The sequence below is a fragment of the Geotrypetes seraphini genome, chromosome 2, assembly GCF_902459505.1.
Source record: "Geotrypetes seraphini chromosome 2, aGeoSer1.1, whole genome shotgun sequence".
Classification (NCBI taxonomy): Eukaryota; Metazoa; Chordata; class Amphibia; order Gymnophiona; family Dermophiidae; genus Geotrypetes; species Geotrypetes seraphini.
In genome coordinates, this window is record NC_047085.1 from 389,798,283 (window position 1) to 389,812,756 (window position 14,474).

Here is a 14,474-nt window from a genome sequence, read left to right on the forward strand (position 1 = left end):
AGTCCAGCGATTTTTTTCCCACTTATTTCATTCAGTATATTTCCAACAGAATGGAAAAAAGTGGGAAATCACTGGACTAAGTGTGTAGCCCTTGAAGACCACCCCAACTTTGTTGGTTGGGCTGAGAACTTTTCAGCAGCCCTTCTTGTCCTGTGTGTATGTATATGCGTGCATGAAAGAGGAAGAGAATGATGTAGAGTCATGAAACCTACAAGTTATTCCATATTTTTCATGACACTTTTCATTTCTGTGAAAAGGTGACAAGACACCAGAAGCAAAAAAAAAAAAAGAGGTTTCAATTCTATAAGAGAAATTTGTAATATAACAGTCCAAACCATATCCTTTTGTGTGAAAAAAAAGTTACAGTAATTCAAGCCTAACTTTTTTGCAGACTGATTATGGACCTATGGTATTGAAAATGAGCCATTCTCAACATTTTGGATCTGCTTCATTAGTCATCTTTGCCCAGAGGATTACACAAAAGCTGTCTTGAGAATTCTATGCTGACAACACAGCTTATGTCCAAAATACCAGCTTCACTTCAAACTCCATATAATTTAAAGGTGGTGCCTGTGGTTGCTCCACTTTCCGGAATGTCTTGGGCTACAGATAGGGGGAAATGATTCTGCATCACTATGAGACACAACCTTATTCAGACTGACTTTACATACATCCCAAATACAAGTCTTACAGATACACACTCGCAGCGTTTTATTTGGGGGAAAATGTACTTCAGGGTTAGAAATGTTTTGTTTTTTTTTTGTGCATCTGAGATCTGTTAGGTGTGGTTACCCTTAATACATCTTGTTTACTATTCTGTCTTGGATATTAATGCAGCAAGACGCCTATTAATATCAATAGATCAGGCGTCCATTGCAGAATACACAAGTTTGACTAGTGGCTGATATAATATAATATCTTTATGATGCAGCTATCGTTTGTACATTCATCAAATTTCAGACTAGGAGCAACAATGCCAACTGAGTGAAATTCTTAATGGTAATTTCCAGGGAACAAAATCTACTCTTGTTTTCCATCAAGAATTCTGTTTATCTCTTTAAAGAGTAGTGGAGAAACGGCCAAGTGGGTAGATAGACCCCGAGGTCCGTCAGGTCCGCGTTTTACCCCCTTCCCGAAGCTTCAGTTTTGCAAGGACGGAAGGAGAGAAGAGAAGGTAAAAAAAAAAATCCCACGGCTAGGTGAAAGGAAAGACTCCTCCGAGCTACACTTGCTGAACAAACCACACGAAGAGGTCTCCAGATTTTGAGTAGCAGATCTCAAGTTGGTTAGACTAAAGCTTTCAACTTGACCTTGGCCTCTAGCCTTATGTAAAGCAGAGCTGCCCACAGCGTCCTGTCTCTTGTGCTCCAGGGTCTTTTGCCAAGTAATAAACAAGCGCCACACAACAAGAAATAGGGACTTCCAGAGCTTTCGGAGCGGTTGCCTGAGGAACAAAAATATTCTCGGAAGCACATACAGTATTTGTGGCTGGGCCGACATCTGAATACGACCCGAACACCAGACAATAATTACCAGGTCCAAGTTTCCTCTGATAGAATTAATGTGAAAACTGAGAAACCTAGCGAAACGACACGGTAAATAAGCTGCAGAACGTTCCTTACATAATACATCACGGCTTCAAGGATAGGACGGCCAATCTAATTAAAAACGTGCGTAAAATCAAACGCATGTACTGTAAATTTCAAAAGAGCTGCAGACGGAAAAATAATGTTATACATACTATGTCTACCTGAATGCAATAAGAGAAAGTTACACAGATAACGGGGTAGAAAAACTATTAGCAAAGGTTAGGAGTTTCTAACAATTGCATGCCCCGCGATACACAATTTGTAGGCTAATTTTAAGACTGTTCCTTTATGTTAAACATTTTGTAGATGAAGATATTTTAAAATCCTTTAATTCTAGACTCTTTAATTTGCAAATTTGGAATTGTTTTAGAGTCTACTACGTCATGAAAGTATTTACGTTTATTAGGAGAAAACACCTTCTTATATATAATTATGTAACTATCTGCCATCAGATATTCAGTATATCTACTTATTATAAATAAACAGATGAGAAGTCAAATAGATACGGATGTGAACAAAACCTAAAGATATTTTAAAAGAATTTTCGCCTGAGTGTGTGCTTACATTGAAGTGTATTTTTGCCTTAATGAAGAAACTTAATGGGAAGGTATTGAAAATTGTTTGTGTAGCATGATTGTAAAAATAAGTCTTTCGGAAAGAAATGTGAGTTGATTTGGTCCTTCCTGGATCAGTTTATACAAAATGCTGCAATAAATATGTATGTCTGAATTATAGGAATGGTGATTCTACGTTTGTGTTGTTTTGTAAATTGCAGATGTGTGCGAATATACGTTGGTAAGTCTTTGCTTTTACAACTTTGCAATACATCAATAAACAATTTTTTTTAAAAAATGTATAGTTTTCTTACATATAGGTTTAGGCAGTGAGGAGCTGCATGAAACTGATAAAGCTGGGGTGAAAATAAACGCCCCCCCCCCTTCCCTTCCCCCGTTTCATCTAGAACTAAGACCTGAGGGACGAAAACTTTATATTTCAAGGATTTTAAGAATCTGTACTTTTAGACTGAAATCATGTTACACGCGTGCGTTGAGTTAACCCTTTCACCAGGTACCATGGTGTCTTTTGGTTTTCTAATCGGTTAAACCAATCCCTCCCCCCACAAATCGTGGCCGGTCCACCCGGTAGGGCAATCGCCAGCTACCCCGCGTTCTCTGCCACGCTTCCTTCCCTCCGCATTCAGCCATTCAGTCATCCGCATTTCAGCCTTTTCGATGTTTATCGTTCGGGTTCGCGCGTCACGTGAGGGAGCGCAGCCAATGGGCGAGCCGCTGGCGCGACCCTGGCGCGTCAGCCCTGCTCAACTCTCGCCGATGCGGAATCGCTTTCCCCAGTCTTTGGGGCTTTTAAAAAAGAGCCACTAGTCTTCATGCTGGCCGGGCTATGACAGCTTCAGTGCTCCTCCACCCCCGCTGGATCGAGCCGGTGATGTTCCTCTACGACAACAGCTTGGACGAAATGAATAAAAACATGGAAGGCTTCCCGGGCAGCAACTTCGCCGCCAACCAGTGCCGGAACCTGATGGCGCACCCCGCATCCCTGGCCCCCAGCACCGCCTACCCGTCGGGGGACGTGCCGGCCCCGGGCATGGCCGAGCCGGGCAAGCAGTGCGGCCCCTACGGCTACTTCAGCGGCAGCTACTACCCCTGCCGCGTGACCCACCACAACGCCATCAAGTCGTGCGCGCAGCCGTCCGCCTTTGCCGACAAGTACATGGACACGTCGGGGGCGGCCGGGGAAGAGTTCAGCTCGCGGGCCAAGGAGTTCGCGCTCTACCAGGGCTACGCCCCCGGCCCCTACCAGGCAGTGACGGGCTATCTGGATATGCCCGTGGTGCCCGCCATTGGAGGACCGGGAGAGCCGAGGCACGAGCCCCTGCTGCCCATGGAGAGCTACCAGCCCTGGGCCATCACCAATGGCTGGAACGGGCAAGTGTACTGCTCCAAGGAGCAAGCCCAGGCGCCCCATCTCTGGAAATCCACTCTGCCCGGTAAAGCACCTGCACTTTTGCTCCGATTAGCAGTTGCACTTACTGGAGTGCTACGGCATTGCTCTTCTAGGGGTAGCCATCTATCTATCTATCATCAAATAGAGAGAGAGTAACTTGCTAGGGACAGAAATGATGGGCTCGTTGGTTTCCAGCTCAAAAAGTCTTAGACCATAAATTCTAGCTTTACTAATCTTTGCTAGTGATGCTGAGAATTTTTCAACATTCTATACACAGATTTTTTTTATTTTTTATTTTTTTGCAACACTGTATGTATGTAATTTCATGAGAGAGTCGAGCTTTGAGTTGCCTGTCAGTAAACCCTCTTTATTGTAGAGCAAAGTGAAACCCCACTTTAAGCGTGACCTCTGTGCAGAGGCCGCTTAAGTTCTGTGGACCAGTTGCTGGCCAATGTGTGCTGTGGGGCAGAGAGCAAGAATATGGTGGCACAGCTGTTTCTTGCTTTTTCCTGTGTAATAATCACATTTTCTCCTGTTTCAGATGTGGTTTCTCATCCCTCTGATGCGAATTCTTATAGGCGGGGGAGGAAGAAACGAGTACCCTACACCAAGGTCCAACTCAAAGAACTCGAAAGAGAATATGCTTCAAATAAGTTCATTACCAAGGACAAACGCAGGAGGATATCGGCAACAACAAACCTCTCAGAGAGACAAGTCACAATTTGGTTCCAGAACAGGAGGGTCAAAGAGAAAAAGGTTATCAACAAACTAAAAACTACCAGCTAGTCAAAATAAGAAAAATGGGAATATTATGGCTCCACAGACTTGAGGACTCGGTTTTATCCAATATTAGTACACTTTAAGAACAAATACAGTGGAAGATAATAAACCTCTTCTTTTCCTGAGAGAAATAAGAATGGTTGGTGGGATTTATAACATTTTAAAGGCAATTGCTTTAAGAAACGGTTGTACCTGACCATTTCTTCAAAAATTAAGAAAAAAAGATTTATAAGCCAAGAACTGTAGGGAGAAAAAATGTGGACGCGAAATATACAATTTCAATTAAGGTCCTCCCTTATAAATGGTCATATAAGCATTATTCCTGACCTATAAAACGGACATCAAGTCAGCAGTTAGAATCTGGAAACAGATTAAAAAAAAAATAAAAAATCAAAATTAGGCCATTATCAAGGATACTGGTGTATTTCTGAAATCACCTCCAGAAGGCATATTGAATGGCTGCTCAGGTAACTTATGGCGAAAACTGTAATCACTGTATGTTTATGCATTGCAATCTATCAAATGGAAACTGAAATAAGTATTGCAGAAATAAAATAAACACATAAAGGGAAGAGTTCATATAAACTGCCGAGGATGACAGTGCAAATGCAGGACTATAGGTGTCCTCTTCCTTTTCCCTTGATTTTTAATTGCTAATAATCATTGACAGGTTTTGTGGCATTAGAATTATAGTATACTGAAAAATAGTATAATAGGACTGTATATATTTTCGGAATCAGATTATCAAATTATACTAACCACTATAAGTGCAGTGATTGCTAGTTCATTTGCAAAAGAAAAAGAAATCAGATTTTGTTTAGAACACCCACATTTTCTGAAGCAAGAAATAGTGAACGCCAAACCAAAATGTTTCCTGAAGCATTTTTATTTTTCCATTGTATATCTCTATAAGTAATTGTTTTTCTTCGTTTTATTTGCTGTGATGAGCCTGTGTTGGACATTTTAAGCTGTGAGGCTACAGCACGGTTTTAAAACTAAACAGTTATTTCAATAGCACGTTCTTGTCATATTCACATAAAATGCTATCTTGTAAATAAAATCTTCGCACCGTGAAAAAATGTATTTTGTGCACCCTCGATTTTATATTTCTAAGGAAAAACAAGAAAATATGTAGATAGATATATATTAGTAATTCTGTTAATAAATTTTTTCACTGTTATATATATATATATATAAATATATATATGAAATACTCTTTGTTTAATAGTTCTGGACTTGCATTTAGAGCAAAAAATACCACACTTTTCAAACTGAAAAAGTCGTGACACTCCCTTAACTGGTTGCTAAGGTCCGTGATCTTTATTTGTAACTTAGCGGAATGGAAAATTTGCAATAACCAGCTTCAAAAGCTATAAATGTTTCACCGAGATTAGTATAGCAGCTAGTTTGGTAGCAAAACTGATATCAATAGAGAGTTCTTCCTCTCTGCTTGAAAGTGAAAATCATTTGTGGATTCCCAGATTACAGATGTCAAAGTTAAAGGCTCTTAGCAAGGACTGAAATGCATAATTGAGAGGGTTTAGGGTATTTGTTGAAATGACAGGACTAGGGAGGCCTTAAACCTTGACCTTGACGAAAGCAGACAATTTGTGACCTTGACTTTAAAACAGCTCTTCTAGGCATCCTTGGGATTAATAGACCAAGGGTGCCACCTGGCGTTGCAATTTAGTTCAAGAAAACAACTAATAAGTAATTGCTGCTCACCTGGCCCTTGTTGATCTGGACATTTTGCTCAAGAAGGGGCAACAACAGTGCTAACTGCAGTGCATGCTGTTTATATGCTACAGTATGTATTTTTACATATTCCATATAGAATAAAATGCATTCCAAGATGGCTGTCATTTGCAGTTTTAAGAAATCATATTAATCTATCTCAGTAAGTACTTTTTAGTAAGTTTTATTTTTTTTTCACTTGCAGATGTATTTTAACCTGAATATGTTGATATTTCTTCATAAGTTTTGTTAAGTTATTTTTGATTTATTTCATGGTGGTCTTTCATTAAAATGATTGAGAACATTTCACTGGAAATAATAGTGCATTTGAAGTCAAATTGACTGCAGGCTTCTTTAACATTATTTTTCAGGAATGTTTAAGGAAACTTGTTTCCTGTAGTCAGGTTGGAAAATCTACAAGTTAAGCTGTAAAAAGCTAGTCTTTCTGAAAGACAATGGAAGAAGGAAGATTATTCTCTTGTAGGTATCAGTTTATTGGATGAATATTATAGGTCGACTAGAAACTAGATGGACAGCTTGCAAGTGCGCTTGAAACTGATTTAGAAATGGAAGATGGAAGTCTATTTAGTAATTACTATTAATTATGAAGATAGAAAATATTTGCATTTAAAGTGGTATTTCAAAGCTCTGACAAATAACATAAAGAAGGGGGACAGGATGCATTTGAAGTAAGTTCTAAAAGATGTTTCTAGAAATGTCTAAAACTGAATAGACTGTTGCTTTCATGAAAATAACAGATTGTAACACTTGCAAGAATGAAAACCTTTGGTGACCTATTCTGTATTTCTGAGAGAGGAAAAGATTATTACACACATGCTCAATTCTGCAAAATGTTTAAGCTGATTAAATAGAAAGCCTTAAGATTTTGGATCTCCCTTTCCTCCCAAAAACAGGGAGAAAGAGAAAGAGTGCAAAAAAAAAAAAAAAGATATTGGGCTGGTATCAAGAAATATTGGGCTGTTTTCTAACTTCTGGGCAATTTTTTTGGTGCATCCCTGAATTTTGTGGACTAGACGCCATGGTGTATATGCAAAAGGCATCAGTATTAAATTGCATATACTGAGGTTTTTTTGTTTTGTTTTTTAAGGGGACGGGCCTTTAGGCATGCATGCTCTTGTCGCCTATCTTTTTCCTAATACTCCTAATGGATGGTTATATTTGTATGTCTATTAGAAGTCTCACATTCCAGAATTTCTGCACTTTTGGTATTTTACAAGATTTAATTTGTTGTGAATTGAAGTCAATTGGCTGTTTGGATTGTAAGTTAAAGAAAGCATAAAGCATATTATTTTCCGATGGTTCTAAAGGATGAGAACTAAAATGTTCAATATGTCTGTATCAAATTAGCAGATATTTTGTATCTGCTGCCTGTTACACTTATCAATGCCCCAGAATTTCTTTTTCCACATATTTTATTTTTGTACCCTTTCCGTGTAACCAGAAGAAAAGGAATTAAATGTATCTAGTGACATGCATGCTGTTATGTGATCTCTGGTCTGTAGTTCAATAAGAGGAACAATATAATGTGATTATTGGGCTTTGGAACATTTCATATACTTTCACAATAAATAGTAAGTAAATTATTATTTAGAAATGCTAAAAAATATTTTTCTAGTTTATCAGATGAACTGAAAATTATTTGCTTCTTTTAAGTAATTCTACTTTTCAGGCATTTTTTGACAGACCTTTTTATCCCATTCAAAATTAAATTCTGATTTATTCAAATACATTTGACTTTTGATGTGATGTACAAATCGTGGTAGAATGATAATAATCATGAAGGATGTCCTTGAACTTGTTCCAGCTTTTGCTTTTAAGCACAGATATTTAGGAAAGTAAGCTGCAGATCAAGGTTAGGGTAAGAAATCACTCGGTAGTTGATAAGATATGCAGCAGAGATTTTATCAAAGTTCTACCGAAACAGAATAAGTTGGTTTAATTGTCCAGTATATTGCTAACAGGGATCACATTTTCATACAAACATGTAAACACAATGGCCATTCTTCCTTCTTTCAGTTTTTTCTTTATTTTACCACTGCTTTATACAGTATGATTCTCATCGAAACTCTCTCTTGAAGATAGATATGCACAGCATTAAGCTACTGTCTTCATTTGTTTTGTTGAAACATGAGCTAAGCTCAACAATCACCCTAAAACATGTAAGAAAAACCCCATTCCCATGTTCAATTATCTTTGTGTTGTTCTGATCCTCGGTCATTTCGAACAAGCCTTTATAAGACAATCCAAAAAAAAAAAGCAACTCAAAGCCCCAGTAAGGTCTGGCACTCCCCTCCCCTGATTCTGATCAGGTTTTTATACCTCGATATTCATCCATCACCATTTTTGAAACAGCACAAACACAAACATTCTAAGCATAGATCGTAGCACTTATAGGGCTCCTTTTACTAAGGTGTGCTAGCGTTTATAGCGCACGCTAAAGATTAATGTGTGCTAACCATGCGCTAAATGAAAAATACTAATGCAATTAATTGGAAAAATTGGAGTAGATTAAATTATAATTTCTGGTGGAATTCCTTATGTCATGTTTATAAAATGGAAAGATTTATTGCAATACAGCGCGTTTTTTTCAGGAAATTTCAGGATGTGTGGGAGCCATTTACAAAGTATTGTACCGATTAGATGACATTTTATTTTATTTTTTCCCTTAAATTTACAAGTCTGATTATGAAGGGGAGGGGAGGGTAAATTTATTGTTACATATTGTATAAGTATTGATTATATGATAAGAAAGGGTGGGAAGGGTGGGAGATAAGAGCATATTATTTGTACCATTGATGATTATTAAGTGTTATATTTATGTTAATTTGTTTGGATATATTGTTACACTTATGGTAAATTTGAAAATGCATAAAGAATTTAAAAAAAAAAATACTAATGCAAGCTCTATGGAGGCGTTAGCGGTTAGCGCCTGTGGTATTGTAGCACATGCTAAGTGCACGCTAAAACCGCCAGTGCACCTTAGTAAAAGGAGCCCATAGTCTTAGGATACTTGGAGGACAGTTTCAGGTTTTTCTTTCGTCAAATGTTTTCATCCAAGTTTCGAACATGATTATTATTATGGTGAAATTATGTTTACTATTTTAGAAAAGTCTACATGGTTTTTGTGCTTTCATTGCAGTGAAATATTAAATAATTTTATATTTCTATTCTCTGCATGTTAATTTGATCTATAGTTTCACCAATAATGTGAGGGAGTTTTAAAATATGAAGTGAATCATAGATTTACAGTTAATCAGACTTTAAAAATGAAGAGGAATCACTTGTTATTTTATTTCAAATATATTATTGCACACATTTGCAATAATTTCAATTGTCTATGAAGGGATTGAGAATTATTTCTTGTCCTATAAAAAAACAAAACCAATGTGTTTCCAATATAGAAAAAGACTGCATAATTGTGAATTAATTGCTATGCCTTTTTGAGGACAGGAGGGGCTGCTGAAAAGTTCTCAGCCCAACCAAGAAGAAAATGGTGTGGACATGAAACTTAAGTTATTCCACACTTTTCTTGACACTTTTCATTTCAATATGAAATGAAACTAAAAATGTCAAGTAAAGTGTGGAATAACTTATAAGTTTTATGGCTCCACATCATCTGTTTGGTTGGGCTGAGAACTTTTCAGCGGCTCCTTGTATAATTGGGATTTTAATTATAGCTGCTAAGACACCAACAAAACATTGAAGAGTTCCCTGATAAAGCCATAGTCGTTTTTAAATTAAACTAAATTAAAATGGCAACAGAAATAATTGACATTGTAAACCTGGAATATTTTTCCTAAAAGTGAATCAGTTATATAGTTTTTTATTTCATGTGTATTGATGCTACACCCTGACCTAAATAAGCCTTCCATACAAATTACAATGGATAGCTAATAACTGATCTATCTGGAAAAAAATTACAACTAATTAACGCCTTTGATTTAGATGGGAGCTAAGTTATGCAGAAATAGGCAAACATATCTACATAATATAGGAAGCTTACATTGGGTATCCCTGAACAAAATACACACCTTTAATACTTTTTAAGTTTTATTTTTGGAAATTAGGGAAACCTCTGTGCATTGTCCTAAAACCAAAAGTCCTTTCATTACTGATATAATTAATGTAAAAGTAAAAATATTTATTATTTTTATATCGCTAAGATTGCATAGAGTAAATAAAATTCAGCTATAGAGGGAAGTTTATAGAATGTCTATAGAATGAGTTTTCTAAATATTATTTCCTCAAAATAACAATAAATGCTTTTGCTATGTTACAAAGTGTGTTTTGATTGTGTTTTGACTATGTCTGGAAACACAGAAACAGTAAAGGTTCACTGGACAAAATAGTTCCTAGTCTTATTTGCACCTAAACATTCCGAAATAAACTACTTTTCTTTCATCTGAATCTCCCTCCCCTTCCCCACCCCCTCCCCACTTCACGGTTTTGACCTTTCAGCTTCTAAGGCCCCTCCTCCCTTCAGACTGAAAATAAATCATACCTCTGATATTTTAAAAGCCTATGGGCTTTATTTGTAATAAGCAATACTGCTGTTTCCTGGTGGACACAGAAAAATAATGCTCAGTGTGGAGGTAGGAATTTTGCATTTTTTTCTGAATAATTATTAAAATTATTGGATTTCATTTACAATTAATTCTTGTTTGACTTGTTGATTGAGCAAAGAAAATGACAAAATAATGTATTTTGCTTAATGCTTGTGGAACATTGCATTTATAATCTGTATGATGAAACTTTGAAACAACATAGAATAACTCATGGTATACTGCATGGATTTTTGACAGCTTGAAGACCTAAGTTCTGTTAGTCTATCAACTCAGAAAAACAGAAAAATATTAATTTACAGTGAAACAGAAATGTGACATGAAAACATAAAGAGGGAGGATATGGAAACAGGAATGTGGTTTACTGAATTTGGAAATTACAGAGAGTAGTTTCTTGACAAGCAATCTTTATAGCCTATCCTTCCTTTGAAAATTTTGTGGGTTACTTTCACCAGTTTTGCATCATTGTTGCCCCCTTTCCCTATAAATAATGGAAATGTTTTAGTTGATAAATCTGGTGCAACTTGGCAGTATAGGAAACTTGTCCCAGCCTTTCAACAAATGAGGTCATACATGTTTTAAGTTTAAATACTGTACTCCTAAGTGGACTGAGAACCAAGGGAACCAAGTTAAATTCTATTAATTAAACAACTTTGATTGTAGCCACAGAAAGCTGGCATATCAAAATCCATCTTGATGACCCCCTCCCCCCCCCCCCCCCCAACACATGCATACTATGTTCAACTATGAATATCTGATTCCAATGTGTGTTAAAAGAAACTTAGGGCCTGATTCATCAAGGTCTTTCCTCATTCTAATAAGGATTCCCTTTATTTGCTTCAGGGCTCATTTATGGAAATTTAACTTTGGCTAGCTATGCATAGAAATGTACTGTCTGGGCTAAATCCATTAGGGGCTAGGTTAGGGTAGTCTTCCTTAAATGTTATGACTATGTGATAGATTGCCCTTAGCTTGATTAAAATAGGAGAGGCTGCTGAAAAATTCTCAAGCCAACCAACAAAGTTGGAGCAGAACAAAAAAAGTGGATAATCACTGGTCTAACTGTGTAGCCTTTGATGGAGACTTCCTTAACTTTGTTGGTTGGGCTGATAACTTTTCTGTGGCCCCTCCTACCAATATCGTCAGGGTAACGCTTAAGTGCATTTAAATGAATATAAACAGTTGATTGAAATCCCTGAAAATAGCATAATCAGATTTATGTTTTCTTTGCAGAAAGCAAGAAAATGCTCTAGTTTTGCCACCTGTCAAAATCAGGAGCACGATAAGCTGTTTCCTTTCATTTTATGAAGCTTATTCTTTGCCATCAACTATCTCAAATTTTGAACTATTATTTCTTGAGCCCTTCATTTTCTCTCCTAAGTCAGTGGTGTATGAGATACTTGTTACACATTTTTGGGAAATCTTTTATAACATCCTTGATTCTAGTCTGATAAATCCACACATTAACAAATGCTATTTAGAAATAACTATCTGTGATTTTTAATAAGTGAATGATGCTTTAAAAAAACAGAAAAAAACCCACCCTGCAAGTTACTTAGCTGGATTGTAATGATTTAGGTAAAAGGAAGTTCATTGCTCTTCATTAAAAAAAATGGTTTCTATGCTATGATTTTATGTCAAAATTATTCAAGAAAGAATACATTTTTCCGATTTCCAGATTGTAATTTTTATATCATATATTTCTAATTACATTCATTCACAAATATTAAAGGAGATTAATTTTTGAGTCTCTCTATAATTACTTAATAACATTTCAGTGCATACTGTATATGGAAATAAGAGAACGGCATATATACAGTATATAGTGTACTTTTACATGTCCCTGTTCCTTCCTCTACAATGTTTATTAATTCAATTGTGAATTATTCTACTGTGATTTACAAGGGGGTGCTGAACACTTTTCAGCCCAACCTAGAAAAGAATGACTAGATATGGTTTAATCAATGATCTGAAACAATATCAAAACATAGAATTTCGTTTCTGCCAATTGGCACTTAACAAATAAGATAACACTCTTTTCAGCTACTGTGGCAAAATAACGCTAGGAATTTAGAAAGTTGTTGGTTGGGCTGAAAATTTTTCAGCACCTTCTGGTACAACGCTTAATTCATTTTGTGTGTAATCGATATCTTTTTAATTAGTAAGATCTATATCTGTCTGCATTCATGCCAGTTATGGATCCAGCCGAGTCAAAATTGACTTTTCAGACAGGCCTTCACAGTGCAGCTTCCAGGCTGCCTTCAGTGTTGAATTAATCAAAGCCAGCGCAATTCTTTTCCCCAAGAACACGGCACAATTTTGGTCCGGATCATAAATGATCTAAAGCACAAATCCATTTATTGGCAGCAGTCACCCTCAATTTTATCCCTTTAATGACGCAGGTAGTGTTTCACACCCCAGGCTTCCCGTCAGTATTTGGACAGACCGAGTTGAAGAAGAATCTTAAATATGAAAATAATCTTGTAGATCTCAACATAGATGGGTCTGTTACCGAAAATACAGCCATAAGGATGTAGAAAGAAGGGAAGGCATATCTGTAATCAGTAATTCTGCTCAGATAGTAAAATATTTGTTGTTTCATTGACTAGGCAGAGCAATTGATAAAAATTAAGTGGATTAAGTTTGGAAATATTTTCTAGGAAGAATCATCGCTTTTAAAATTAGCAAAGTACAAAATGCAAGATTCATCTGAGTAATATCCAACTGAATGTGATAAGACATAGATGATCCAACTGGCACATTTTCAGCATAAAGAGATCCAAGGGCCAATGCATCTCTGTAGTTTATTCAAAACATTAAAGACAATAAGATGGATTGCAACTATTTAAAAATATTTATTTTTATTCTAATTTTGATTGGGGTGCCACTGTGTTCATTTAACTCTGAAAATATAATTACTGAAAAGAAAAAAGTCAATTGAAAGTATTTAGGCCCTTCCAACAAAGGCTACGTTTTGTAATTGATCTATGTCTAATCATTATTGAAATCACAATTATGAATGAAAAAAAGCCTTACTTTAATAATAACCATAGAAAAAGCCTAGCTTTAATAATAACAAACATAAAAATATACAAGAAGTGATATTTTGTATGAGATTTTTTGTAAATAGGTAGGGCCCATATGGAACATAACTATACATTTTGGAAGCTGATACCAGCAGGCCTTAAAAATGTAAAACAATATTTTGGCACAAAAATATATTCATAAATGGAAATCTGTTTCCTGAGATTTTTGCAATTTATTTTTGCTTTTAACAAAATATTGTTAGGAGGGCATTAAATATTTGATATAAATAAATAATATTTTAATATTAAATATAAGATGCTTATTTCTTATTATAATATAGAAAGACGTTTTTTTGCTTGAGATCATCCGAACCTGAGGCAGTGGGTTTCTTCTTTGAATGGTTTCCTTTCTTTTCTGTACTGGCATCCAAGGAAACAGTCATCCTTAAAAATATTCCATTACTGTATTTGCGATTACATGAAAATATGGTGTTCCAAGAGCATCTCATAGCAGCACTGAAACATCTTCTGTTATAGAAAGGAAGATGGTTTCTGGAAGTAGCTTGGCTTTGACTCTTAAACTGAAAAAGAAATAAAGGCAAACTCAGAAAATATGTTTTGTGCAGTTTATGAAGTCAGTAAAAATCTCTTGTCTAGGTGTGTTTTTGTGTCTGAGTCTCCCTTTAAGCACACAGAGAGAAAAGGAGAGAGATAAAGCTGAACTGCTACAAACATAATTCGCCTACTAATTCGACTATTTTTCTGTATGCCTTTCTGTATCCAGCCTGTTAAATATT

At 36.2% G+C, this 14,474-nt stretch overlaps 1 protein-coding gene across 1 annotated transcript; it reads left to right on the forward strand.

The window, feature by feature from the left end:
* Nucleotides 1-2,990: 2,990 nt before the first annotated feature.
* HOXA13 (homeobox A13) lies at nt 2,991-5,415 on the forward strand. Its single transcript, XM_033934497.1, has 2 exons — nt 2,991-3,597; nt 4,096-5,415. The coding sequence occupies exons 1-2, from the start codon at nt 2,991-2,993 to the stop codon at nt 4,338-4,340; spliced, it is 852 nt and encodes a 283-aa protein (XP_033790388.1). The 3' UTR covers nt 4,341-5,415.
* Nucleotides 5,416-14,474: the final 9,059 nt, after the last annotated feature.